At 45.1% G+C, this 27,792-nt stretch overlaps 2 protein-coding genes across 3 annotated transcripts in view; one reads left to right on the top strand and one right to left on the bottom strand.

Moving 5' to 3' along the window:
• Positions 1 to 26,804, top strand: part of LOC144693725 (vesicle-associated membrane protein 3-like) — a 125,042-nt gene extending 98,238 nt beyond the window's left edge. The window contains exons 2-5 of one of the 2 annotated variants that reach the window (XM_078563664.1): positions 9,280 to 9,412; positions 12,148 to 12,306; positions 13,930 to 13,981; positions 24,935 to 26,804. In XM_078563664.1, the coding sequence (XP_078419790.1) occupies positions 9,280 to 9,412; positions 12,148 to 12,306; positions 13,930 to 13,981; positions 24,935 to 24,951 (361 nt within the window). In that variant the 3' untranslated portion in view covers positions 24,952 to 26,804. Of the gene's footprint in view, positions 1 to 9,279; positions 9,413 to 12,147; positions 12,307 to 13,929; positions 14,008 to 24,934 lie in introns of those variants that run through there. The other variant, XM_078563663.1, reaches the window with a different exon arrangement.
• LOC144694257 (small ribosomal subunit protein eS30) lies at positions 6,826 to 7,350 on the bottom strand. Its single transcript, XM_078564602.1, has one exon. It carries the CDS (start codon positions 7,348 to 7,350, stop codon positions 7,000 to 7,002), a length of 351 nt encoding a protein of 116 aa, XP_078420728.1. The 3' UTR covers positions 6,826 to 6,999.
• Positions 26,805 to 27,792: the final 988 nt, after the last annotated feature.

Below are 27,792 nucleotides of genomic sequence, written 5' to 3'. Positions count from 1 at the left end.
TAAAAAACTGATGATAATAGAAGGTCCCATGTTCACAACCTGTATTTGATGTTGGTTATGCATTAGATAATGCTGTCTCACTTGTGCCTGTCAGGTTATGCTCAGTACACACAATGGGCAGAATTTTTAGGTTGGCATGTGGGTACGCGCCGGACCTGATCAGGCACAAAATCGCGCACGATGATGTCAGACTAGCGTCCCAACGTCATCCCGCACTCACGCGATATTTCAGTCTACGGGCACGCGCAAAAGTCTGACGCTCACCCGCCGACAATTAAGAGGCCAATTAGTGTAATTAAAGTTGCAATTGTCTCCGGCTTTTTTGTGGTCCGTCCAACCTTGCGGTTGGCAACGGGCAAATCGGCCAGGTAGACTTTGCATTTTGCATTTTTCATGAAACCTCATCCAAGGGCAGGATGAGGTTTCTGTTAATAAATAAAAACAAATAAAAATCTATGGACAGCATTTTTATCAAGTAAAAGCTCAGATGACTAACTGATTGTAATGCCTGCACATTTTTTTTGTGATTTTAAAAGCTTTATTTATTTATTTTCAAGTCTTCAGCTCCCTGAGGCAGCTCTCTGCTTTCAGGGAGCTTTTACTCAGCGCTTGCCCATGCCCACACTTACACCATCGCCCGCCCTCCTCCCACCCCCACTCCAGCAGCACTGAGCTTCTCAGCGTACGCTTCACACTGGCTAGTCGATAATTGGCCAGGCAGCAAGTAATCGCAGTCAGCAGTCCGTTCCCCAGCTGTTCCCGCTGATCATGCCCACCCACTGGCCAAACAAAATTCAGAGCAACCATTTTTAAAAATTCATTCACGGGATGTGGGCTTCGCTGGTTGGGCCAGGATTTTTTCCCATCCCTAGTTGCCCTTGAGAAGGTGGTGGTGAGCTGCCCTCTTGAAACACTTCAGTCCATGTGGTGTAGGTACACCCACAGTGCTGTTAGGGAGGGAGTTCCAGGATCTTGACCCAGCGACAGTGAAGGAACGGCGATATATTTCCAAGTCAGGATGGTGGGTAACTTGGAGGGGAGCTTCCAGGTGGTGGTTTTCCCATCTATCTGCTGCCCTTGTCCTTCTAGATGGTGGTGGTCGTGGGTTTGGAAGGTGCTGACTAAGGAGCCTTGGTGAATTCCTGCAGTGCATCTTGTAGATGGTGCACACTGCTGCTACTGCGTGTTGATGGTGGAGAGAGTGAATGTTTGTGGATGTGGTGCCAATCAAGCGGGCTGCTTTGTCCTGGATGGTGTAAAACTTCTTGAGTTTTGTGGGAGCTGCACTCATCCAGGCAAGTGGGGAGTATTCCATCACACCCCTGTCTTGTGCCTTGTAGATGGTGGACAGGCTTTGGGGAGTCAGGAGGTGAGTTATTCATCGCAGGATTCCTAGCCTCTGACCTGCTCTTGTAGCCACAGCATTTATATGGCTAGTCCAGTTCAGTTTCTGGTCAATGGTAACCCCCAGGATGTTGATAGAGGGGGATTCAGTGATGATAGCGGCATTAAACGTCAAGGGGTGATGGTTAGCTTCTCTCTTGTTGGAGACAGTCATTGCCTGGCACTTGTGTGGCACGAATGTACTTGCCACTTGTCAGCCCAAGCCTAGATATTGTCCAAGTCTTGTTGCATTTGGACATGGACTGCTTCAGTATCTGAGGAGTCACGAATGGTGCTGAACATTGTGCAATCATCAGCGAACATCCCCACTTCTGACCTTATGATGGAAGGAAGGTCATTGATGAAGCAGCTGAAGATGATTAGGCCTAGGACACTACTCTGAGGAACTCATGTTCTGGAGCCGAGATGACTGGCGTCCAACAACCACAACCATCTTCCTTTGTGCTCGGTATGACTCCAACCAGTGGAGAGTTTTTCCCTGATTCCCATTGACACCAGTTTTACTAGGGCTCCTTGATGCCCCATTGTTTGGGCACTATGGATGCTGTTTGGGGACCAAAATAGACTGGGAAGTGTGCACACACTTCTGCCATGAGTCATGACAGACGCCATCTTGGTGTGGACTTCCGATCTCCCTAACGTCGGATTGCGGGAGGTACCCCAAGGATGCACTGAGGAATCCCTCTCAGAACTTCACAGGTAAGGGTTGCACGGCAATTGCCCAGAAGTGCAAACTTCCTCTTGGAAACTTGATGCCATCAAAAACCATTCAATCTGTCCCAACTCACACCATGTCCAGTTCCTTTATCCTCCCGGTGCTGGGAACCATCTGAACATGCAATTAAAATCACAAACTTCGGATGGTTCCAACTGTGTCACACAAATTGTTACCTAGAAAAAGTTAGGAGAATTACAACCTCTTCTAACACCTGGGTAACTACCTTAAAGACCCAGACCGACCCCCCGCTACGAGATTCCCCCCAGGGGACTCCCCCAGAGCCCCCCTGGCTAACCAACCCCCCCTTCCCCCCACCACCACCACCGTATTTCACACCTCCCCACCCCCATGGGTTCCTCCCCAACCCCCCGACCCGACCCCTTCCTGCAGGCCCAACCTGACCCAAACCCCCACCCCTTTGCAGACCTGAGCTTCCCAACCCCCAGACCAACCTGACCCCACCCCCCCGACCCCTGACCCTCGCCACCCGAGGTTCACCCAATGCCCCAGAGGTCCCACCCTACCCGAGGTCCGACCCCCCCCCCCCCCCATGCCCTCCAAGATTCGAATCCCCCACCCCATCAAGGTCCAACCCCAACAACCCATTCAACCCCCTGACCTCCGATTATCCCCTGACCTCCGATTCCCCCCACCCCCCAAATCCTATCCACTTATCTTAGACACTTACCTTCTCCCTGGCCTGTCAATTTCAATGGGACATTTAACTTAACTGATTTACGACAACTTGTGCTGTAATAAAGAGGGGCGCGTCCTTTTTCAATCTGTCTCTGCTGGACTGCAGTGCTGGGCCTCAAGGACAGCTGGCTGCCTGGATCTCGCCCAGCCTGAGTCAGAAGGTTGGGCGAGACAGGCATGGATGAAATTTAGAGTAAGTAATTGGTCACGGAGTGGCAATCCGACACTAATTGCCACTCCGAGGAGGCTACAGCCCATTATTTCATACATGGGTAAAATCTAGCAGAAGTATGCAGCAGAGGCGGACAATGGTGAGAATCAGCATGCAATGCTGACCTGATGGCAGTGGTGTAATTTTGGAGCTAAAAGCCCCAGCTAACACCCTGCCTTATACTTGCACAACTGTACATGCATTAAGCAGCAGGAAGTAAACCCCTTACCAGTGCTATTTAAAGGGATCATCGACATGTTAGTCACTGGTTGATTTCTTCTTGCTGTTGCTATGATTTAACATATACTTGGTGCTTTCTATATTTGTTTCAAGGTGCAAAAGTCTAGAGGGAGTGGTGTGGCAGTTGTTGAAGCAATTTTTGCTGATCTCAAGGCTTCTGCGCAAACAAGTTGCTCCCAGATATGGGTGTAGGAGTAAGCATTCCCCTTGGAATGCAGCATAACTTGGAGAACAAGTAGAGGTCAAACTGAGCAGGACAGACTCTAGAAGGTGGTGGAGGGTGATGAAATGGAGTGTTCTCAGCAGGAGGCCATATTCACCCAGGGTGTTCAGGGAGCAATTCTCCTATCTGAATCTCAGTAGGGAACAATAAGGATGTCATCACTGAAATCTTCCACTTCCACTTCTGTCTCAACTGCCGCCTCAGAGCGATGCAGGGACAGCATTGCCAGTGATTGCGAAGGTGAACATGTTCATGATTTCTATATGCCTGGCTTCTTCCATATGGAGCTGGAGATATTTGCAGCATTCCCCACTGTTGTCTTGATGACTTCTATTCAAAGATAACTACATTTTGTTCTTTTTTGTCAGAGATTGCTGGCCGGGACAAGCACACGATTTCCCTAGGATTGCATGTTGCAGGGTGCCATTGAGTGCACACACATTGAATTACAGGTGTCACATGCCCCCTCTGCCTTGCACCAGAACTCAAATTGACTCTACTCCCTCAGTTGATGTGTGACCATAGGCAGTGAAACACGAAGGTTAATGCCCGGAATCCTAACCGCAGTCATGGTGCCTTCATTTTATGTCAGTCCACTGTGATGACACCCAACTCTACCTCACCACCAACTCTCTGAACCCGTCCACTGTCTCTAAGTTATCAGATTACTTCTCTACTGAGCAGAAATCTGGCTGTCTGGCTGCTCGATGAGCTGACATTTCCTCCAATTTAATGGGAAGACTGAAGACATTGTCTTTGGTCCCTGCCACAAACTCTGTTCATTCGTCACTGACTCCATCCATCTGCCTAGCAACTGCCTGAGGCTGAATCAGACTGTTCGCCACCTTGGTGTCATATTTGACCTTGATGATCTTCCAATATCCATACCAACACTAAAACTGCCTATTTCCACCACCACAAACCAATGGTGGCTACTGTTTGACAGGGACTATCCATTGACAACAAAGTGGATTTTGCCTGAAAGTCCCTTTGAAAATTGTAATCCACAATGGCAGCAGTGTGAACTGGCATTGCAGCAGTCTGAGCTTCCATTGCAGCAGTCAGATGATGGGTTTCTGCTGCTTGCGCTGCAATGGGAGCTGAGATATCGGCCATGAGATGCTAAATCATGGCTGGGTCCACAGTGTGTGAGTGCAGTTGACCTGCACTTCAATGCTGCAAAGGATGGGCTCCAAGCTCTGCACAAAGCCCTGAGCCAACCTGGTGCTGGACTCCTCCATGCCCCTCAACATTGACTGGCAGATTTCTCAATGCATCATTGTGTTTTGTTGTGCCGACCCATCTTCTGTAGGCAGCCCCATCAAACTCCTCATCTGAGTCCTCTGCAACAGAGCTTGTGTGTGATCTCACCCATTGGTGAGCTGGCACCTGTGCATCCTTACTCTTTGTCCTGGCTTCAGTCCACTCATGCCCAGTGTCTCACAATGTGAAAATCCTGCCTCTAACCTATCTTCTATATTTGCACACTATGAGTATCTGAGCTTGCGGCTGTGAGCTTGAAGTCAGGTTATGGCGCTATGTGTGCATCATCACACTCTTGGTCAGGTCACCCCAAACTGAATTGTTAACTCTGTTTCTCTCCAGAGATGCTACCTGACCTGCTGAGTATATCCAGCATTTCTTGTTTTTATTACTGTCTTCTGGAATTAAAAGTCTGATGATGGTCACAAAACCATTGCTGATTGTCGTAAAAACCCATCTGGTTCACCAATGTCCTTTAGGGAAGGAAATCTGCCGTCTTTGCCTGGTCTGGCCTACATGTGATTCCAGACCCACTGCAATGTGGTTGACTCTTAAATGCTCCTTGCACAAGGGCAGTTAGGGATGGGCAATAAATGCTGGCCTGACCCACATCCCATGAATGAATTTTATAAAAACCTGTTCCAGTCACAAGGCACCTTTCTTTAAGAGGTGCAGGCTAGCTTTAAGCGGTGCTGGGAAGTTGCAATTTTGATCCTCCATCGATCCTGGCCAGGTTGCACCTCTTGGGTATTTGCAAAAAAAAAAGACAAGGATGAGGTTCTGCTGAGGGTATGGTGTGGGGGTAGTAAGAGGTGTGAGCGTCCACCATCAACAACTTGTATTTCGGAAGAGATTATGGGATGCTGCAGACATAGAATGTGAGAAGGAGGATTAGGGATATGGATACCATCATCTTTGACAGTTTCAGTTCTGCCACAGGACACAGCCTCAGCAATGGTCATTCCAGTAATGACCAGCGCCATCTCCTCCAGAGACACGCAGATGCACTTGCCTGCCTCTGGCTAGCTCCTGCTGCCTGCTTTATGCACCACCTTGACCTGCTGGACAGAGGGAAATGTGTCAGTAAGTACAATCTGTTTGGGTGACGTGGCTGTCATGGTTGAATAGCTGGCAGTGTGTGGAAGCTGAGAGTTGTGGATTTATGGCTTGCAGCAGTGTGAAGCATGTGAGGGTCAGGCAAATCAGCTAAATGTTAAGTTTGAGGCCTGATTTATAGAAGTTGTTGGGTGGTAAGTGATGAGGGTGCGTTGAATTGAGCAGTGGTCTGAGGCTAGTGATGCAGTTTTAGGATATGGCATTTGAAGACACATTAACTGATCTTGGTCACTCCTGTGAAGTCAATGAACATCTTGCAGCATTGCATTCAGATTCATTGGGCTTGACTCTTGGTGTTAGCCTCCACAGCTGTTTGTTCCCACTGCCTTCTGAGCATGTGTCTGGAGGGCTACATGACCTTTGTAGAACAGCCCTCCCTCCTTCTTTCCACCTCTTCCACCAAGGCCTCCAATGGAGCATGTGAAAAATCTTGGAGCCCACTCCTCCCATATTCTGCCATTCTTCATTGTTTCCAGGGACAGAGTTGCTTTCTGTACAAGTGCAAGTATAGAGGTGGTGGCATAGTGGTATTGTCACTGGACTAGTATTCCAGAGACCCACTGGATTCAAATCCTACCACCACAGCAGATGGTGAAATTTGAATCCAACAAAAATCTGGAATTAAAAGTCTGATGATGATCATGAAACCATTGCCAATTGTCGTAAAAACCCATCTGGTTCACTAATGTCCTTTAGGGCAGGGAATCTGCTGTCCTTAACTGGTCTGGCCTACATGTGACTCCAGACCCCCAGCAATGTGGTTGACTCTTCAATGTTCCTTGCACAAGGACAATTAGGGATGGGCAATAATTGCTGCCCTAGCCAGTGACACCCACATCCCATGAATGTTTTTTTTAAAAACTTGCTCCAGTCACAAGGGACCTTTCTTTAAGAGGTACAGGCTAGCTTTAAGTGGTGCTGGGAAGTTGCAATTTTTTTTTTTTTGACAACACAAATGTTAAGTATTTTTATTAGTCATATTAAAGATTTTAAATGACTAAGCCAATTACTTGATTTCTGAAAGTTCCAGTACAGTGAGCCACGCCTTTAAGAGAGTGAAGCATAGACCTCAATTCATTATTGAATCAAATAGTCGGTTTCTGACGACAGAAAAGCTCAAAAGCATATTTAGGAATTGGAATTTGGTCCCTTCCTCTTGCCAAAGTATGGCACAACATTTACAAAACGGCGATTGTACTGCATGCGTCTCTTTGCACGGCCAGTCTTCTTTTTCCTCTTCTCTTGCTTTGCAACCTTTGGAGTCTGACCTTTTACTTTTCCGGCTCCAGCAAGGGATCCATGGACCTTGCCACCCAATAATCGAGCAACTACTTCTAGAGTGCAGTGCTCACTGATACCACATTGGCCTATGATGGCATCATCATCCAAGGGAGTGCCAGCCAAAAGGATCACTTGGTCAATAGCAGAGACTCCTTCCAGGGATTCATTTATAGTGCTGGCTATAAATGTTGCAATCATTTAACTGAGCAGGCATCATGGAGATAATGTGCTTCCTGCATTTTGATTAATGGGTGCAGATTAATCATGCTTCGCAATCTCCACACCTATTTTCAGGTATAGCCCCCCCTTGGTCTAGTAAAGGCCATTTTGAGTACATGTCCAGTGTTGTGACATCATGGTTCTGGTCAGATTCTTAAAGGGGGAAAGAGAAGTGTAGAGAGGGAATTCCAGAGCTTAGGGCCTTGGCAGCTGAAGGTATTGCCACGAATGGTGCAGGGATGAAAATCAGGGATGAAAATTGGGGATGCTCAAGAGGTCAGCTTTGGAGGAGCACAGAAATCTCAGAATGTTGCAAGGCTGGAGGAGATTACAGGGATAAGGAGGGATGAAACTATAACGGGATTTGAAAACAAGGATGAGAATTTTAAAATCGAGGTGTTGCTTGACCAGGGGCAGGATTTTCTGGTTGGCGAGCGGGGGTGGGGCCCGCTTGCCGATGCATAAAATGACGCGGGATGACGTTGGGTGGAACTCCCAACATCACCCCGCGTCATTTCCATTTTCAGGTCGGCGGGGGCGCAGCCAAATCAGCTGCGCGCCCGCCGACCTGTCAACGGCCTATTGAGGCCATTGAAAAACTAATTAAGGTCATTAATGGACCTGCCCATCCAACCTTAAGGTTGGCGGGCAGGCCGGGAGCCCTGGTGGGCATTAGAAAAAGCATGAAACCTCATCCACGGGCAGGATGAGTTTTCATGAGGCTATTTAAATTTTTATCAAATCTTTCAATAGAAGTTATGGACATGTCCCAACTCATGTGACAGTGTCACATGAGGGGACGTCAGGAAAATTTTTTAATCATTTCTATTGAAAACTTTAATTCCGAGCCGATCTCCCTGAGGCAGCACTTTGCCTCAGGGAGCTCTGTGCACTCTTTCGTGCGCATGCATGAAAGAGCGCACTCCCAGCTGAGGGAATCCCCCCCCACCTGCCCACACAGGGAGCACATAGCGCTTCCTGGCGGATGTCACGCTAAGGCCTGCCCACGTAAAATGATGGCGCGCCCCCAATTGGGGGCACCAATCGGGGGCATGCCTGCCCACCCCTGCTCCCACCCCCCAGGGTGGGGGGGAGGGGGGGGTACATTTTTCCCCAGGAGTCAGTATAGGTCAGCGACTCTGGGGTGATGAAGGATCCTATTGTTTGGCTGTTCAAGGACTTAGTCGAGTTGCTGCAGATGAATTGAAATGAAACTTGGTTTCCTGTACCACTGTTCATACCTCAGCTCGATCAGTGAAGGGATAAATCTAATCATAAAGTATAGAATGCTGGCTTTAAAACTATCAGCCTGAGTTCTTGGCTTTGAGGCCCTCTGTTGGTAGGATTTATATTTCTATGGGTTTTCCTGGTGACACTCCGGGATCTTTGGTTCAAGAACAGCTCGATGCTGGTATAAAGACTTGTCTATATTCGTTCAACAAAATGTCTCATATATCTCATAGCTGGACATTCCTACTGTCCGATTTGTACTAAAAGGAAATTAAACTATTTTCTTCCAAGCATTAGAAGAATGGTTACCACCCAAAGAAAACAGTGGGTCAACCTGTGCAAATCCTGTCCTCCAAAATCTTGTTCAGATGCTGTTTTGGACATTGCACCCTCATTAATTTGGAGTGCTCTCTAGTGGTGCATATTGTTATAATTATTGGAGATACCACTAATGGGCTTGCAATGTTGTTCTGAGCAGAACTACAAATAACTATTCTAGACAGAAAACGTGTCCATTTTACCCGCCTATCCCCTTCATGCATTTTAACAGTAACATGCCTCCAGTAAATAAACTAGGACTAATATTTCAGCCACTAATAGAGGTAACTTATTGTACAATTGACATGCTTACTGCTGTACCATACAATTAACAAGAGGTCTATTTTACTTGGCTTGTAGGTCCGCCCCATCCCAAGCTGCTGCTGCAGGAGGACCTCCAGGTGGGCCAGGAAACCCTGGAGATGGACCAACGCAACCAGTCAACACCACCAGCAACAGAAGGCTGCAGCAAACACAGGCTCAGGTCGATGAGGTAGGTTCCATTCCACTGTGGCTGGGCTTGAGAAAAGGAAACTTAAGCCCAGTGCCATTTGATCAAGCTGATCCAAGATATGGCACATAGGAATTGCATCAGGAAGCTGGTTTTAAAACAAACTATAGTCAAGTGACTGATTTTTTTTTTCTCTGTGTGTACAAAAGGAAATTTTACAAACACTTGAAAATGTGGCTGTCCCCAAAGTATGGTTGAGGCATCGGAAAGGTTGTAGGGCAGGATTAATCTGAGTACTACATGGAAATAAGTGTGCACGTTTTCAGACACGAGTTTTCAATGTAACCTAGACCACCAGAGGCACAATGTGAAATGTCACAATACGCCAGAACAGACCACAGGCTCTCTGCATACACACTGTTGACAACAGCCTGGGAATATGGTCTCAGTCTCACCTTACAAAATAAATCTATGATTTAAAAGCAAAATATGAAATAACTCTGTTAGGACTGAACACAATATTTGCACAGTAATGAATGAGCTCTACACCCTTGGCCTGAAATCTTTCTCTGCATTCTGCCAGGTCGGCCACTAGGTGGCCCTATGTTTCCATATGAGTTGGTGAATCTGACACTAACCAATCTTGATGTAAAAACGGTTGTCATCTGTGAATTATCTACATACAGACCAATTTATATATAATGTAAATGTATGTAGACTATACAGTTAGATTACAATCGCATTTGGTTTCAATACTTAGATTTTATTGGTGCCAAATTTTTTCTTATTGCGCTCTTTGAAGATCTTTGAAACATTTTCCGACATTAAAAACCTACGCCCTTTATAATTAATTTGAAAACAAATTCAGCTTTTTTGCTGCTGGCCCAGGAAAGTCTATAAGGCCCATACTTTTTAGAACATTTGTGTTTTCAATTCTTGTTAAAACTTTCTGTGTAAAACACATATAAAGCCTACACTTAAAAAATACGCAAACAGCACAATATATTGATTCCAGTTGTCCATAGTGAAGACACTGGTTTGCTGTTTCATACTTACCCTGTTTTTTTTTGCTTAAAATAGATAAAGGAGGAAGATATACCTCAATGCAAAGAACTACTACCTGACAGTGAACCTAACTCTTCTTCTTAACAATTGTACTGATGCACCCTACTCCTACCCTGTCTATTGAGCTTAAATGACATCCACTTGGACAAATTGTAATCCATTCATTATGTTAAAGACTTCAATCATAACCCCTTGAAGTGTAAGCTTTTTCAGCAGAGAAATCCCCACTTCTCTCAGACAGTCTTGATAAATAAGGGCTCTTGTGATCAAACAAGAGGCACACTTTCAGCCATTTCCAAGGCCTTGACATTTCCAGACGTGAAGAGAGGATGCGGTTTTGTTGGTCCACTTCCTATTCCCATCCTCTCTATTGTGTTGTGTGCTCACTTCTCCTCAAAAACAGTAGCACACATTGAGCTGTTGACACTGGTAGAATGGCATACACAGTTATCCATATATATCAGGGTGATATCCATAGGTGTTGTAAAGACAAGATTATGCATCGTGCTACTGCTGTTCATGGAAAGAGTTGTCAGAATATTGTACAGCTGACGTTCCTATTGAAGGAAATAATGCTGGAAAGTGTACATTGCCATTTAATAGGCAAGTGGAAAAGACTTGCATTTATATAGCACCTTTTATGGCCTCAGGATGTCCCAAACTTCTTTACAGTCACTTTTGAAGTGTAGTGACTGTTGTAATGTAAGAAATGCAACACCCAATTTGAGCTTAGTAAGGTCTCAATGAGGTAAACGACTGGATAATCTGTTTTATTGGTGTTAGTTGAGAAGTAAATATTAGCCAAGACATTGGGAGAACTCTTCTGTTTTTCTTTGAATAATGTCCTGGGACTTATTTATGAAACACCTGAGAGGGCCGACGGGTCCTTAGTTTAATGTATCATCTGAAGGATGGCATCTCCATCAGGGCTACTGTGGGAAGATAACCAAATACTGTAAGAGTGAATGGATGGAATGGAACATGTACATGCCAGAAATAGTTGTTGAACTATATAACTATGAGGTAACAGTGCAGTCCCCTACCTTAGTATTCCTAGTGAGGCCATTGAACCTTCTCCAGGACTGATGCAGGTCTTTAAGACAGTGTTGCTTATAGTAAAATCCTCAGCAATTTCCCTGATGAGCCCTAAGGCCCACTCTTGGAAGTAGGTAGCAAGAGGTTGCATCTCCTCTGCTGTACTTGCTGCAGTATGATTTCTATGGCCTCCCCCTTGAACCATGGCCATCAGTTGCAAACATGATCAAGTGCTGGCATTTTCCTTTGCTTTGATAGGATTCCCTTCAGGTTGGGTAGAATTCCCTTCAGGTTGGGTAGAATTCCCTTCAGGTTGGGTAGAATTCCCTTCAGGTTGCTGCAAGCCCTTTAGAAAGGTCTGAACTCTGCCTTGTCACCAAGGTTATTAACCCAGAACTAGAGCCAGTTCCAGGAACGTTCGAGGCAAGTATGTCCAAACCATGCACCTTATGATTGGACAACTGGACTATCATGTAAATTGACTCATGTTATCTAATCTACAAATATATTCCTACAGCAAGAATGTTTCTAAAGTGGGGTGGAGAAATATTTTTTAAAAATCTGTGGAAGACAATGGCTTGTGGATCCCTTCCTGAAATGATGAAATTTATATTAAATATTCAATCATACTTAAGAGCTTGGAATTGTGAAATGTGTCCTCGGTCTGTGCTTCCCAGGTGGTGGACATCATGCGAGTGAATGTGGACAAAGTCCTTGAGCGAGATCAGAAGCTATCAGAGCTCGATGATCGTGCAGATGCACTCCAAGCTGGAGCATCACAATTTGAAACAAGTGCTGCTAAGCTGAAGAGGAAGTATTGGTGGAAAAACTGCAAGGTGAGGATGTTTGAATTACATGATATAAAACTGCGCAATGCCTGAAAACAAAATGAAAGTAACTTGATGGCAGTGAATATTACTGGGGCTATAAATCTATGGTTAGGACCTACAGCTTTCAATGTGGCAGAAGGTTAAAAGATAGATATTAAAATTTAATTGTCTGATACTACATGTGTAATTCTGTGCTTATATATGCTTACCCAATTGATAAAATAAACCTAATAAGGAATACACTGCAACTGTATAATCTAATTGATGGTATTGCATTAACATAAACCGCAAGATCAAATGTCAGCTTTTAAGGAATGACATTTAAAATTTCTTCAGAGCCCTGAAGTTGCACCTTACTATCTGTTAAATGATATGTACAAGACAATTTTAAATGTAATCAAAATGTTTACTTTTTAGGATAGATATTGCATTTAATTGAGTCAGGTTCATTTCATAAAAACTATCATTTAGTACATGAATTCAAACATAAATAGCAGAACATGAATACCCATCTAGCAGGTCTTTGATACGTGTTTCTTTAACCATTAGCTTCAGGATGTTTCTAATTTCCCAGTGCCAACTCATCGGATGCAGATGCTTCCATAATAAAGCTATTCAAATGCCAAGATTGGCTTTAGTTCTGTAATATTAACTCTACTGCAAAACTAAACACGTCAAACGTTAAGTAGACTTTGGGAGGTTTTTTTCTGCGATACACCTCTCAAAAACAAAAGAAAACTTTCAAAAGAATGTGCTTGTGACTGAGGAAATGTTGTCCTTTATTACCATTTTCCATGTCATCCTTTTTCTATATCCTTTCTACTTCATTCTTCTGTCGTTCGTTTCTACTTTTTATAATTTCAACATTTTTCTTACAGCAAACCCAACTAGGTTATATTAGATGCTTCATGTTCTTGAAATAAATTTGAAACATTTTACTTATATTTTTCTGCTTCCCAACCTGTTGTAAGTTTTGGTATGTAGTTACAAATCATACTGGGGCAGAATTTACCATAACTATCAAACATTTAGACTTCCTTTGCACATTTAGTTTCCATGAGCTTTTACGAGGTACGTTGCTGTAGCTGGGATATTGAAATTGCACAGTGCCCTTGATAGGGGATCTGGGATCTGTGTGAACAAAGCAAACAACTGTGTATACCCCTAATCAATCAAATTGAAAAATTGTCAATGCAACATCGAGGGCCATGTCACAGCAGGTTGATTAATACACAAATAAAAATAGAAAATGCTGGAAATACTCAGCAGTTTAGGCCGTATCTGTGGAGAGAGAGAGAGAACCAAAGTTAGCATTTCAACACAAAAACCTTTCAAAGCTTTCAAAGTGATGCTTTATAGACAGGAAGTGTGAGCATAGTTAAGATTGGAAACCTTTTAAAAGGTTTTTGAACTTAAATATTAACTGTTTCTCTCGTCAAAGAGTGGTGCGTCCACATTAGAAATTACTGCCCCTTCAGTTTTACCTCACATATATCACTACAAGTGAAAGAGGATTGCTGTACAAAATGTATTTGGAAATAACGAAATTAACTAAATCTGACTTTACATAACTTTATTTAATACATGCTTATTCATACTACTTGCCTAATTTCTCTCTTATACTTATAGATGATGATTATACTTGGAGCAATATGTGCATTCATTATCATCGTTATCATAAGTAAGTACCTTTACTGGAATACATGATAACTATGCATTGTTTCATACTAACTGACTTATTTTGTGGTGATAATTTAGATTTGAAAAAAACACTTGATTCTACGTTCTTCCCAGCACTCTGTTGTGCACATGGAGCTTTCCTCTGTATATATTTTTTTTTAAATTCGTTCACTGGATGTGAGTACCACTGGCTGGGTCAACGTTTCTTGCCCATCCCTAATTGTCCTTGAGAAGGTGGCGGTGAGCTGCCTTCGTGAATTGCTGCAGCCCATGTGGTGTAGGTGCACCCACAGTGCTGTTAGGGAGGGAGTTCCAGGATTTTGATCCAGTGACAGCAAAAGAATGACAATATATTTCCCAGTCAGTGTGGCTTGGAGGGGAACTTGCAGGTGGTGGTGGTGTTCCCATGTATCTGCTGCCCTTGTCCTTTTAGCTGGTAAAGTTTGTGAGTTTTGAAGGTGCTGTCGAAGGAGCCTTAATGAGTTGCTGCAGTGGATCTTGTAGATAATACACACTACTGCCACTGTGGATGAGTGGTGGAGGAAGTGAATGTTTAATTGATGAAGAGGGTGCCAATCAAGTGGGCTTCTATGTCCTTGATAGTGTTGAGCTGCTTGAGTGTTGTTGGAGCTGGATTGATCGAGGAAAATGGAGAGTATTCCATATTTTTGTGAACATTTGTTATAATCTGCAGTCCCAATTTGAACCTAACTCACCCAGTGGGAATGGGACACACTCATTTTACACCCCAGCCAAGTTTACTCTCCATTGACGGAGCATTAAATCAGCTTCCAAGCTGACCATGCCCCACTCCTGCCAAGAGTTCCAGGAGCTTAAAATCATTCAGATATGTTTGTTTAGCAATGTATTCTTCATTTGTTTTTTAAAGTTCAGAGCACATAAAAGGGTGCTAGGGAAAGGCTCCAAAACGCAAGTAGTTAGGAGCACGTGGTACTATTAAGGGTGGGATCGTGTGGGTTGGCAATATTGGAAGGTGATCTTAGTGGGGTATTGGAATGCTGAGGTATGTCAGTGTTGCCGAGGACATCATTGGGTCTGGCAATAGGGGGAAGAGAATTCTGAGATGCAAGATTATTGAGACTGCGCATTGTGAAGATTGCTGGGTGTGATAGTTGTCATGAGTTATGGGATATATGGGATATTATGATGTGGGGAAAATTAGAGGAGGTTACTGGTTGTGGCAGTACTGGAAGGTGATCCTAGGCAGTGAGGGGATGGGATCTTGGAGAGTTTGGTGAGGGTCCAAGAATCTTAAGTCAATGTGAGGTGGATATTGGAGTTCGGGAGCAGTGGATGGTATACTGAAGTATGAGAGCATTAGGTAAGGAGGTCCCTGTCTGTTGGACTGTTGGAAGGAGGTACTGAGATCTGCGAGTGTTTGATTGGACTTGGTAAAAGTACTGGGGAGAGAAATTCAAAGGACTACAAGCATCAGGGAGAGCAATTTTGGAGTCTGAGAATTAAAGAGGGTGGGGGTTTGGGTCCTCAATGTGATGAATTGGGCAGATCCTGGGGTCTGAAAGTAGCTCTTCAAGGCAACACTGTACCTCATCAAACTGTGCCCTATCCAACTCCTGTCCTTTCACAGATACTTCCTCTACCTCCAAATGTTAGTTCATATTGACACCTGATGATGTACATCCTAGGGTCTTAAAGAGGTGGCTGCAGAGGTAATGGATGCATTGGTTGTAGTCTTCCAAAATTCCCTAGATTTTGGAAGTCTCCCAGCAGATTAGAAAATCATGAATGTAACACCACTATTCAAGAAAGGAAGGAGACAGAAAGCAGGAAACTATAGGTCAGTTAGTCTAACATCTGTCATTGGGAAAATGCTGAATCCCCCATTATTAAGGGGGTAATAGTGGGACATTTAGAAAATCATAATACAATCAGACAGTGTCAACAGAGTATTGTGAAAGGGAAATCATGTTTGGCAGATTTATTACAGTTCTTTGAGGATGTAACAAGAAGGGTGGACAAAGGGGACAAGCAGATGTGTATTTGGGTGTCCAAAAGGCATTTGATAAGGTGCGACGCAAAAGATTACTGAACAAGAAAAGAACTCATGGTGCTGGGGGTGATATATTAGCATAGATAGAGGAGTAGCTAACTAACAGGAAACAGAGTTGGGTTCAATGGCAGGGGTGTAGTGCCGAATTTTGAGGTGCAGGAACTCTAAGAAAATGTGTTGGCCACATCATTTCTAAATCTACTATTATGTTGTTCTCCTATGTATTAATCATTTGAGTCCCCAAACATCAGTAAAACTTTGCTTTTTAAGTGAAAAATATTAGTGTCAGTAGGCATTTTATTTCGAACCATGTGGTATTTTGAACCATTAATCTTTAGAATAGCTGGAATTTCATTTTGCAACAGTTTAATTATTTAATTCAAGCCTATTAAAAATATGAATTACAGAAAACTTTACTTACTTCTGACTGGGGAATGCTTTTCTTGATTTATATTAATAACCTGAACCTGGGTATACAGGGCACAATTTCAAAATTTGAATATGATGCAAGACTTGGAAGTATTGTGAACTGTGAGGAGCTTAGTGATAGACTTCAAGAAGTAATAGACAAGCTGGTGGAACGGGCAGACATGTGGCAGATGAAATTTAATTTAGAGAAGTGGGAAGTGATACATTTTGGTCAGAAGAACAAGGAGAGGTGACATAAGATAAAGTGTACACTTCTAAAGGAAATGCAGAAGCAGCGGATCTGGATGTATATGTGCGTAAATTATTGAAGGTGGCAGGACAGGTTGAGAAAGCGATTAATAAATTATACTGAATTCTGGGTTTTATAAATAGGGACAAAAGCAAGTAAGATATGAACCTTCATAAAACACTGGTTCAGCCTCAACAGGAAGGATGTGAAGATTTGAGAAAGGGTGCAGAAAAGATTTACTAGAATGGTTCCGAGGATGAGAGAGATTCCAGTTATGTGGATAGATTGGTGAAGTTGGGGCTGTCCTCCTTGGAGAAGAGAAGGTTGAGAGGAGATTTGTAAGATGTGTTCAAAATCATGAGGAGTCTGGATAGCGTAAAGGGAGAGGAACTGTTCCCATCGGCATAAGGTTGAGAACCTAAGGTGATTAACAAAATAACCAGAGGTGACAAGAGGAAAAACCTCTTTATGCAACAAGTGGTTTGGATCTGGAATGCACTGCCTGAGCATGGAGACAGATTCAATTGCGGTTTTCAAAATGGAACTGGATAATTATCTGAGGAGAACATCTTACAGGGCTACAGGGAAAGGTGGAGGACTGGGGCTATCTGAGTTGCTGTTGCAGAGAACTGACATAGAGCCAATGTACTGAACGGCCTCCTTCTGTGCTGTAACCATTCTATGATTCTAGAAAAGATACATTCAAGGAACTTGATAAACACATGAGGAAGAGAGAAGCTGAAGGTTACCTTGATAGTGTGATCAAGAATGGTGGGAGGAGGCTTCTGTGAAACATAATCATCAACATAGATGAGGTGGGCCAAATGGCCTGTTTCTGTACTGTTAATTCTATGTAAAACTGTAGCAGGGAATACAAACAGTATACTGTGTTTCACATCCTTAGGCCATTACAGCCAAAGAATTAATGTTCAGTAGGCAAACGCAGCAGAGTGTTTGGGAATATTGATGATACATTAGATTCTGGGAACCTTGAGCTTCAAAGGCCCTGAAATGCCTGTTTATGAGAAAGCTGTGTGGAGGGAGTTGTACGGTCTGTATTTTTTTACAGTCAGGGAGCTGTACAGGGGGGTTACTGCTGTTGCTTCTGCTACACAGTGACTCAAAGACATTCAGCAGTAGCAGCAGCGTGATGCCTGGGACCCTGGGCCTGGCTTTCCCTCCACCACCTCGTAACCTTGCCAGGCTCCGGATTCACAGCCACACTGCAAGTTCAGAATATTCCATGCAACTCTCGCTGTCCAGCCTGAACACAAACTCCAGGAACTCATGGCCAAACTTGCTCTTGTGCCCCACATAATACCACAGGTAGAATTCACTCGACATGGTCGCCACACCGGCCACCTCTGCTTCACAAGTCATGCAGCCCTATGTAGTTGTGAGAGGATTTCGCTCCAGTTCCAATTGTTGCCAGTGAACCAAACCTCCCCTGCATGTGTTACTCCCAGAAACAAGTTACCTCAATATTGGAGGAAGTGAGGATTAAAATCCAGTCAGACAATCAGTGAGATCAGTGAAAAGAAAAATCAATTGGAGTGTATGACGGCTGGCCAATCAGCAAAGGAGACTTTACATTCCAGCAGTGGATATTAAAGCTTTCAAATCGGAGCCGCAACGACATTCCGGTGCGCTCTGGCAGCACTACACCCCTGTTGAATGGGTCATATTCAGGTCGGCGAACTGTAACTAGTGGAGTGCCACAGGGACCAGTGCTGGGTCCCCAAATATTTATGATCTATATTAATGGCTTGGATCAAGGGACCAACTGTATTGTCACCAAATTTGGTGACAATACAAAGATAATTAGGGAAACAAGTTGAGAGGAGGATACAAAGGGCAGAATTTTCATGTCGTTGTGCGGAGACGGGCCCCGCACGTCAACACGTAAAACGACGCTTGATTAGGTCGGGTGTGCGTCCCGACATCACCGCGATATTTCGGTGGGCGGGTGCATGATGATCTCCGATGCGTGCCTGCTATTAATTAACGGGCCAATTAAGGCCCTCGAGCCAGTAATTGACGCCGATTTTTTAAGGGCCTGCGTGATCTTCAGGTTGTCGCACGGGCGCAACGGGCAGGCAGGTAGGCCACATTTTTATAAACCTCATTCGTGGGTGGGATAAGAGGGGTGAGTGAGGTCACGAGTGTTATTTGTCAGACATTTAATGCTTAAATTTACTGCTACTTGCCTGTGTGAGCAGAGATACTTCAAAACTCTTCACAGCTGCTTGGGCAGGAGTAACAGGCTTCAGGTCAGGACTCTGGAGTAAACATCATTTTTGGAGCCTTGCTGGTTTCAGGAAGCCTTCCCTTACCCTGGGAGTGGGAATTGTGCCCTCCACTGGAGGCACCTCTCCTGAGGAGGAAGGGAGGGCCAGAAGGAGGAGGAGGCCAGGAGCCCATATTCAGCTTCCAGGGGAGCCACCTTTGGGAGGAGAGGCACAGGCACAAGGGGCACAGAGGCAACAGGAAGGGGCCACCGAAGACGCCACTATCCTGCTGTCAGGGTTTACAGGCGGCGAAGCAGCTACCCCAATATGTCTGAGGTGCAATTCCAAAGGAGGCTTCGTCTCTCAAAGGAGACAGCGACCTCCATTTGTCAGATGGGAGGCCCTGAGATCTGCACCAACTGTGTGGGTGGACACCCCATGCCAGTGGTGTTGAAGGTCATGGCTGCCCTCAACTTCTATGCCTCTGGTTCTTTCCAGGGGTCAGTGGGTGATCTTTGCGGAATCTCCCAATCAGCTGTACACACTTGTGTCAAGCAGGTGACAGACGCTCTGTTCAGGCGTACATTGACTTTCATCCTCTACCGCTGGGATGAGGCCAGCTAGACAGAGCGAGCCAGAGGTTTCGCAGTGATTGCTGGCTTCCCCTGCGTCCAGGGTGCAATAGACTGCACACACGTGGCCATCAAGGCCCCAGCAGGTGAGCCCGGTGCCTTCGTCAACAGGAAGGGCTTCCACTCCATGAACGTGCAGATAGTGTGTGATCACAGGATGCTGAATCTGCAAGTTTGAGCAAGGTACCAAGCAGCTCCCATGATGCTTACATCCTGAGACACTCCCAGGTGCCAAGGCTTTTCAGTGCTCCAGTCCGACTGGATGGATGGCTGCTGGGTGACAAAGGCTATCCCCTCAAAAGGTGACTCATGACGCCTCTCCATCATCCAAGAACAGAGGCCGAGCAACGGTACAATAGGAGCTACACCTCCACAAGGGCTGTGGTAGAGAGAACCATCGGTCTTCTCAAGATGCGCTTCCGACGCCTGGACCATTCAGGGGCGCACTCCAATACCCCCAGATCGTGTGTCGCTGTTAGTGTTTGCATGCTGCACTCTCCACAACCTGGTACTGGAAAGGGGGTACACAGTGGAGGAAGAAGATGTAGACGCAGTGGCTGTGGCTGCACACGATGTGTCCAGCAGTGAGTCCAAGGATGATCACACACAGGAGAATGCTGAGGGGGTAGACGCTGACCCGGGCATCCTCCAGGGAGGCAGGGACACCCGGGAGGCTTTAATCCAATGAACCTTCAGCTAGCACACCACAGATGGACCTTCAACACACGCCAGGGCTGCAGGCTCCAGACTCGATACCTGAGAGCAACATCTGCCTGGTTAGGAACATTAACTATGTGCCTTGTCAATAAAGCTCAATGACAAACAAGTCACTCATAACATCATGGATTCCCGTCCACCTGCACAAGTAAGGAATTACCCTGAGCCGTGTTCACATATGAAGTATTTAATGAATTAACAAAATAAAGCAGAAAAGAAACTGAATGCAAAGGTGTTCAGCATCACACCAACCTGTCATCAACTAATAGTGGGGCAACATAAAACCACCAGTGAGAAACCCGTGATGTGCCTAAGGTGCCTTAAGTTTATGTTCCCAGGTGCTACGTCTAGGTGCTCCCCTGTCGCTGGCACTGGCATCTGAGACAGTCTGCTCACTGTGCTGTCCTGTGGCCTCAATGACCTTGGCGGCCGCCCTCTTGCCCATGGAGCCTTTGATGGCCCCACCTGGGAGGGAGCGGCCAGTACCACAGCTGGCATCTCCCCAGTTGCCGCAGCCTCATTGGATGCCATGGTCACTGGCAGAGGGGCGGAGGAGCTGCTACCCTCATCCAGAGCGCCCTGAAAGGAGCCTGTAGAGACGACAGGAAGCTCCTGCACCGACGTGAGGTCACTTCAGCCCTTCCTGCTCACCACTGATGGATAGGCATCGAACTGGGCTACTTGTGCCCAATCCATCTCTCACATGGGCAATGAACAGCTGAGGTCAATGTCGCTGTGAGGGCTTGCAGGTTCGAGCGCAACTCCAGGAGGCCCTCTGATTGTTCTCCTGCAGGAGCATCTCTGAGAGTCACCTCTCTCTCCATGGAAAAAGCATGGCGCTTGGCCATGAGGCTTATTGCATCGGTGATGCTCCGCGTGGACTCCTCCAGCACGGGCACCATGCCACATATAGCCTCACGTATCTTCACCAGATCCTCCCGCACACCCTGCGGGACTTCCAGCATCTGCTGACTCAGGGACGACTCCAGAGGCTCATCATCAGCCACCAACTGAGCATGTTCCTGGTCCCCAGCAGTCCTTCAACTGCCAGCGCCCTGGGCACTCTCTGTCTCCGCCCGCACGTCAAGCGAGTGTGAAGTGCCCTCACCACTGTGCCCCGGGACACTAGCCGAATATCTAATTCCCATTGAGGTGCTAGTATCTGCGCTGGTGCCTGCCTGGCAGAGATGGTGTGACGCTGGTGAGTCGATTTCCTCTGTGTCCTCGGGTGTGAAAGTTGGCCCCTCTGCCTCCTCCTCCCAGCCCTGCTCCAGTGATGCTGAAAGGAAGAACAAGGATGTTTCATTAGTTCAAGTGGAGACAATGTCAATGTGCATGCTTGTCCCCCGGATCAGTCTGCACTCATCCTTCCATAATCAATGGTAAATCCATGTTGGAAGCTTAAATCACTGAACATTCAACAGTGGGAGGTCTGCTGGGACACATATGGTGACCTCAGTGCATGGTACCCCAGCCTCACCGCCACCTGTAGACTTGGGCGCATGGCACCTCTCTAGCTGCATCGCCTTCTGCTCGTATCTGGTGATTATGGCCTCTGCCAGTCCACATCCTCTCAGTGGTATTGTGTGCAGTCTTCTCCTGAAAAGGAGAGAGGAGCATTGATTAGTCCATCCTGTACCTGGATTGCCATCGCATCCCTGCCACCCCCACCAGAGAGGGACATTGCAGGGCTCCAATCCTTCATTACCCCGCAGCTGCTGCACATTCACACACCAAGTAGCCAGGGCTGACCCCCCCTTGCCCAAATGCTGCCCCCATCACATTTGCCACCACACAGTTTCATCTTGCAAAGCAAGGAAGCACAAGCACGTGGAACGCCAAGGGCAGCAGATGGATTGGTACCTTGCCGCCTGGAATCTCCCCTCCCAGCATGTTAGCACCTTGACTTTGACATGTTTTGCAGTTCCAGCACTGCGCCTAGGTGCAGATCCTTGTGGTAGCCTGCAAAACAGTACCTTGGGTGTCAGTCTACTACATGCTGCGGGAGCAGAACCCAGCTCAGCACAACCCTCTCAGGTTGAACTAGGCATGGGCGATATCTGCTGGCCCACCCAGCGAAGGACACATGCCGTGAATGATTCAATGCTGTAACTGTACTTAGTGTTGCGGGGAAGGGGGCACGGGGGAAAGACTACCTGCTGTGTTAAGTTACCTATACCAACATGGTACTCACCCTTCCCGAGCGCAAGAGGTCATTGAAATGCTTGCTGCTCTGTACCCAGGTGCGTCGTGCCACGTTGTGGGAGCTGACTATTTCTGCCACCTCCTCCCAGGCACGTTTGGTCATGTGGGGGGGCCTCCCCCTCATGTCCCTAGGAACGAGAACCTCCCGCTGTGCTGCCACCTCCTCGAGGGCAGCAAGGCAGTCGTCGGAAAAGCAAGGGGCATAGTTGCCTGCTGACCTACCCTCCTTCCTGGCCTGCTCACCAGCAGCGCTCTGGGAAGCCTTTCGGCTTGCCATGATTCACAGCCTTTGCAAGGCCGCCGGGCCACCATTGACCACGGCGGTCATTGAAGCCCCACTGCCACCCGCCCACTCCTGCTGTCCTCGGGAGCCGCGTTTCACGCTGGGCGAGCCTTAATTTGCTCGCCCACGTAAAATGGCAGCACGGAGCCGATCGTGGGCGGCAATCGGCTCCGTGCCCGCTCCCAAACGAAAATTCTCCCCAAAGAGTCTGCAAAGGAATAAATTAAGTGAGTGACCAAAAATTTAGCAGATGGAGTATAATGTGAGTTATCCACTTTGGTAGAAAAAAATGGAAAAACAGTTTTTCCCTCTGCCTCTCAATTCAGTTTGAGATGTGATCGACAATCATATTATCTACATTGTGTGGATGGTGGCCAGATCGGAGGCTCTCAGTCTCGAGATTTAAGCGTTTACCCTCCTTGGCTTTCAATTGAAGCTACCTCCCCCTTTATGGGCATCATTTGCCATTTTATTTTTAATGGCTGGATGGAACTCTTTCCAGTTATTTAACTGGAGAAAGATTGGAATGCTGTGGTGCAGAGGGATCTGGGTGTCCTTGTACATGTATCACAAAAAGTTAGCAAGCAGGTACAGCAAGTAATTAGGAAGGCAAATGGAATGCTGGCCTTTATTGCAAGGGGGATGGAGTATAAAAGTAGGGAAGTCTTACTACAGTTGTACAGGGCATTGGTGAGATTACACTTTGAGTACTGTGTACAGTTTTGGCCTCCTTACTTAAGGAGCGATTTACTTGTCTTGGAAGCAGTTCAGAGAAGGTTTACTAGGCTGATTCCTGGATGGAGGGGTTGCCTTATGAAGAGAGGTTGAGCAGATTGGGCCTATTGGAGTTTGGAATAATGAGAAGTGATCTTATTGAAATATATAAGATTTTGAGGGAGTTTGACAAGGTGGATGCTGAGAGGATGTTTCCCCTTGTGGGACAATCTAGAAATAGGAAGCACATTTTAAAAATAAGGGGCCTTCCATTTAAGATGGAGATGAGGAGACATTAGACTTTGGAACTCCTTTCCCCAGAGAGAAATGAAGGCTGGGTCATTGAGTATATTGAGTTAGACAGATTTTTGATTGAGAGTCAAGGGTTATGGGGGACAGGCAGAGTTAAGGACACAGTCAGATGAGCCGTGATCTTATTGAATGGTGGAGCAGGCTCAATGGACTGGATGGTCTGCTTCTGATCCTATTTCTTATGATTTTATGACCTTTTCCCCTCTGCCTCTCAATTCAATTTGGTATTCTTTGAAATGTGATTGACAATCATGTTATCTACATTGTGTGGATGGTGGCCAGATTGGAGGCTCTCACTCTAGAGATTTAAGTGATTACCATCCTTGGCTTTCAATTGAAGCTACCTCCCAATTATGGGCATCATTTGCCATTTTATTTTTAATGGCTGGATGAAATGTTTTACAGTAGCATCATGTTATATATTGGGCCAGATTTTGCCATCCTGATAAGGGGTGAACCCACATCAGGCGGGGGGTAAAAAGAGGTGTGCAGGACCCAATTCTCGGATTCCCACTTCCATTCATGTTGTGTAATACCTTTAAAGGCATGGGATAGGGTTGTGAGTTGTGAGTCCACATACTGCAATCCCAATGCTGGTAACTCCATTTTGGTAGTGATTTCAAATCGTGAACCATGAGGGAAATCTATTCTGGAGTTGGGAAATTTCTTGACAGGTAAGTTTAAAAGAAGATGCTAACTCCACATGTCATAATGTAATATTGAATAATAAGCCGATACAGGATTGATGATAGAGCTTTGTTTAGAAAAGACTAGTGACCATTAAATTGACCAACATGGCTTCCCCAATGGTCCACGATACTTCTGAGCTGGTGGGAACTACATCTCCTTTAGAAGCTTGTCCCCTTGAAAATCGAGGGGAGTGTGAAATCACCACCGCCACAATGGAGTCACCAGCATTGCTGTATCCGGGCTTGTGACCCACGCTCATCCCGTGCCCTTAAAAATGCCACATGATGGTTATAGGGATGGGAACCCCAGAATTGGGTCCCACCTGCCTTTGTCTCTGGCCCAATGCAGGTTTGCCTTGCATTGGGATGGCAAAATCCAGCCCATGGTTTTTAACTCACTTTTAAGTAAAATTTAGTTCAGAACTCCATCTTTTCCCAGCTTGATGTTGCTCTCTGATTTTCAACTCTTGTGGCTCTTTTCCAGTTTATTTCTGCACCTGAGGAGAAGGAAGTCCAATTGAAGATGCAGCTCAGCTTCGTTCTCGTCAGCCATATCTTCTCCAGTGTCAGATATTATTTATTAATCTCTGCTTATAACCATGGTTGTTTTTATTTTGTCTTTAAGCTACCCTAATTATTCAAATGGGTGCATTGATTGATATCTAAATCCGAATACCAATTTGACCAGCTATTTACTGCCGAATAGTTAAGTAGGTTCATGTCCTATACATTCCTAGGTAAACTAGCACGATATAGATTGGCCTTTAATAGTTGGATCATGTTTCTGAATATATCTCTGTTGACCTTTTTCTGACTTGTCAAGTCGTCTGGAGGTAACAGTCTGAAATGCCTGAAGCCTTAACCACCATCAAAACAATCATACAATGTAAAATCACCAGAAAATTACATTATCTTTGATGGATCTGAACATAACATTCCATATTTAAAACAAATCAATTGTTACATTGTAGATATGACACATGAAGGTACAAAATCAAAAATAAAGGTTCAGAGCTAGTACCATGAGCATAACATCTGAGTAATGGTAAGTAGTCCGTTCAGTATTTGGAGCTGTCTCAGATCCAATAAAAGAAACGGCTGAAGCTTTAATTGATTTTAAAACATAACAAGGTCAAATTTAGGCTGATCATAATTGTATTAGCATAACCGTCAGCATACAACATGGACCATTTTGTTTTGTTTTGAATATGTGCACATTTAGAGGATTTGGGAATAACATCAGATGGTAGCTGTTTCCTCAGTGCAGAAATTCTAATTTTTTGCAGTCAATAGACCACTTTGAGCACATCAAACTTTGAATAAGCCACCCACTATCCCAATCAAATGACTTAACGGAAGATAAAATACAGATCCAATTCTACATGCTAAAGGTTTGACTAGATATGCTACCTACAAAACAGAGAGGTTGCCTGAGAGACAGTTGAATTTAGTTGTGGCAACAAATTCCAATCAATACCATTTATTTTAAGTCCAATATTGTCTTGAAACTACCCAACACCAAAATTTATAATCAAATTTGATATGGAAATTACACAAATTGGGTGTGAGGAGCAATTTGGGGCAGAAATTTTTTCTGGGCGTTAAACCCCCTTGGCCCCCAGTAAACAAATTTGTGGTTCTATGTGGGTCTGTTGATTTTTCCACCCATCTTGCCCTTCATTATAAGTTTTTAGTTTAAAACAGGACTGATGGCCATAAGACCATAAGACATAGGAGCAGAAATTAGGCCATTCGGCCCATCGAGTCTGCTCCGCCATTCAATCATGGCTGATAAGTTTCTCAACGCCATTCTCCCACCTTCTCCCCATAACCTTTGATCCCCTTACCAATCAAGAACCTATCTATCTCGGTTTTAAATACACTATATGGCATGTCATTCGCCACCACAAATTCCACCATTTCCACCTAATGTGCAGACCATGTATAGCATGATGCAGGTATACTTGCCATGCAGCAGCTGAACATAGGGCCTCCAATACCAGTTGCTGTAATGCTATAATAAAAAAACAACTGCACCAAGGAGAACATGAGTGATTAAAAAAATATCAGTAGCCACTTTAGCCAGACTCGCCTGCTACCCCCATCCTCGACAGAGCTGCCCTTTTTATGCTGATGACCCATGCCCAGGACTTAGAACATGGTCAGTTCTGTCCTGCTGCACATCCAGTGGTGCAGCAACTCAGCTTGGACTTTACAGTCCTGCATATTTCTCGTGATCTTATATAAAATATCGGATGCAATGACTTATATTTAAGTTTCCAGGATGATGTTATATTCCTATACTGTTGCCCAATCGTCAGTTGCTTTACTGGGGAAATAGAACTTGAGTGCTCAAAAGAAGAATTATGAAAATAACACAAGCAACAATTGCCCATTTGGTATAAATAGAATGCCTTGGATACCTGTAGCATATCTCATGATTGGGTCACTTGTGGTTTGTTTTTCAAATGGCATGGGTGTCACTGAAGATCTCTTCTTACTTATAACGTGCTAGACCTGTAGAATCCCGACTATTAAACATGAGGAATTGAGGGCTAGCTGAAACCAGGCATTATTTCTTAACAAAGGTTGATTTTTGACCACACTATTATACCTCCATGGCGTACCATTGCAAGTTCTCTAAAAAGAAAAATAGGCTGATATTTGGCGTGACTTCTTCAACACACAAATTGAATGTGCCACAGAATATAAGTAACATCCAACTCGTGACCTGGAACCATAAATGGCACGCAGCATCCTTAAGCTCTCATATTTTTATTAATGGGAGTCATTCCCTGATTAGAATTGACATTTTCACACCTGCTCATCATGCACGTTCTAGCCCTTTCTGTTTAGAAATTCTTTATTGAGGGTATTTTCTTTGTCAAAGGTCTTAACTTTGTGGATCCCCTATTTACTGAAATAGTCATATGTGATAGTCAGAATGGATTGCATAATCTATTTTTAAAATATTGGTCTAATAAGTGTTTACCTCCTTTCATTATTGTGTATATAGTGTAATCTGTAATGTGCTATCCTCTGAAACCGTGAAAGAGGAACTGCAGAATTCATGTACCCCTACTTGCTAAATGTGCTGTAAAAGTAGTTTGCTTGTACATAGATTCTGAAAGCTTTGTGTATATTCCTATACTGTACATGTGTTCCAGCAGTGTCCCACAAAAGTACAAATGTACAGCTTTACGGCTTGATCTTTCCTCAGCCCACCACCACCAAACCACCACCACAACTCCCCCCCCCCCCAACTCTTAAGTTTAAACACTTCCCTTATTATTTCTGGTTCCTTTGTATGCCATTACAGCCAAGAAAGGAGTTAATTGATCA

Source organism: Cetorhinus maximus, chromosome 19 (genome assembly GCF_964194155.1).
Source record: "Cetorhinus maximus chromosome 19, sCetMax3.hap1.1, whole genome shotgun sequence".
Lineage (NCBI taxonomy): Eukaryota > Metazoa > Chordata > Chondrichthyes > Lamniformes > Cetorhinidae > Cetorhinus > Cetorhinus maximus.
This window is presented reverse-complemented; position numbering and strand designations above follow the sequence as displayed.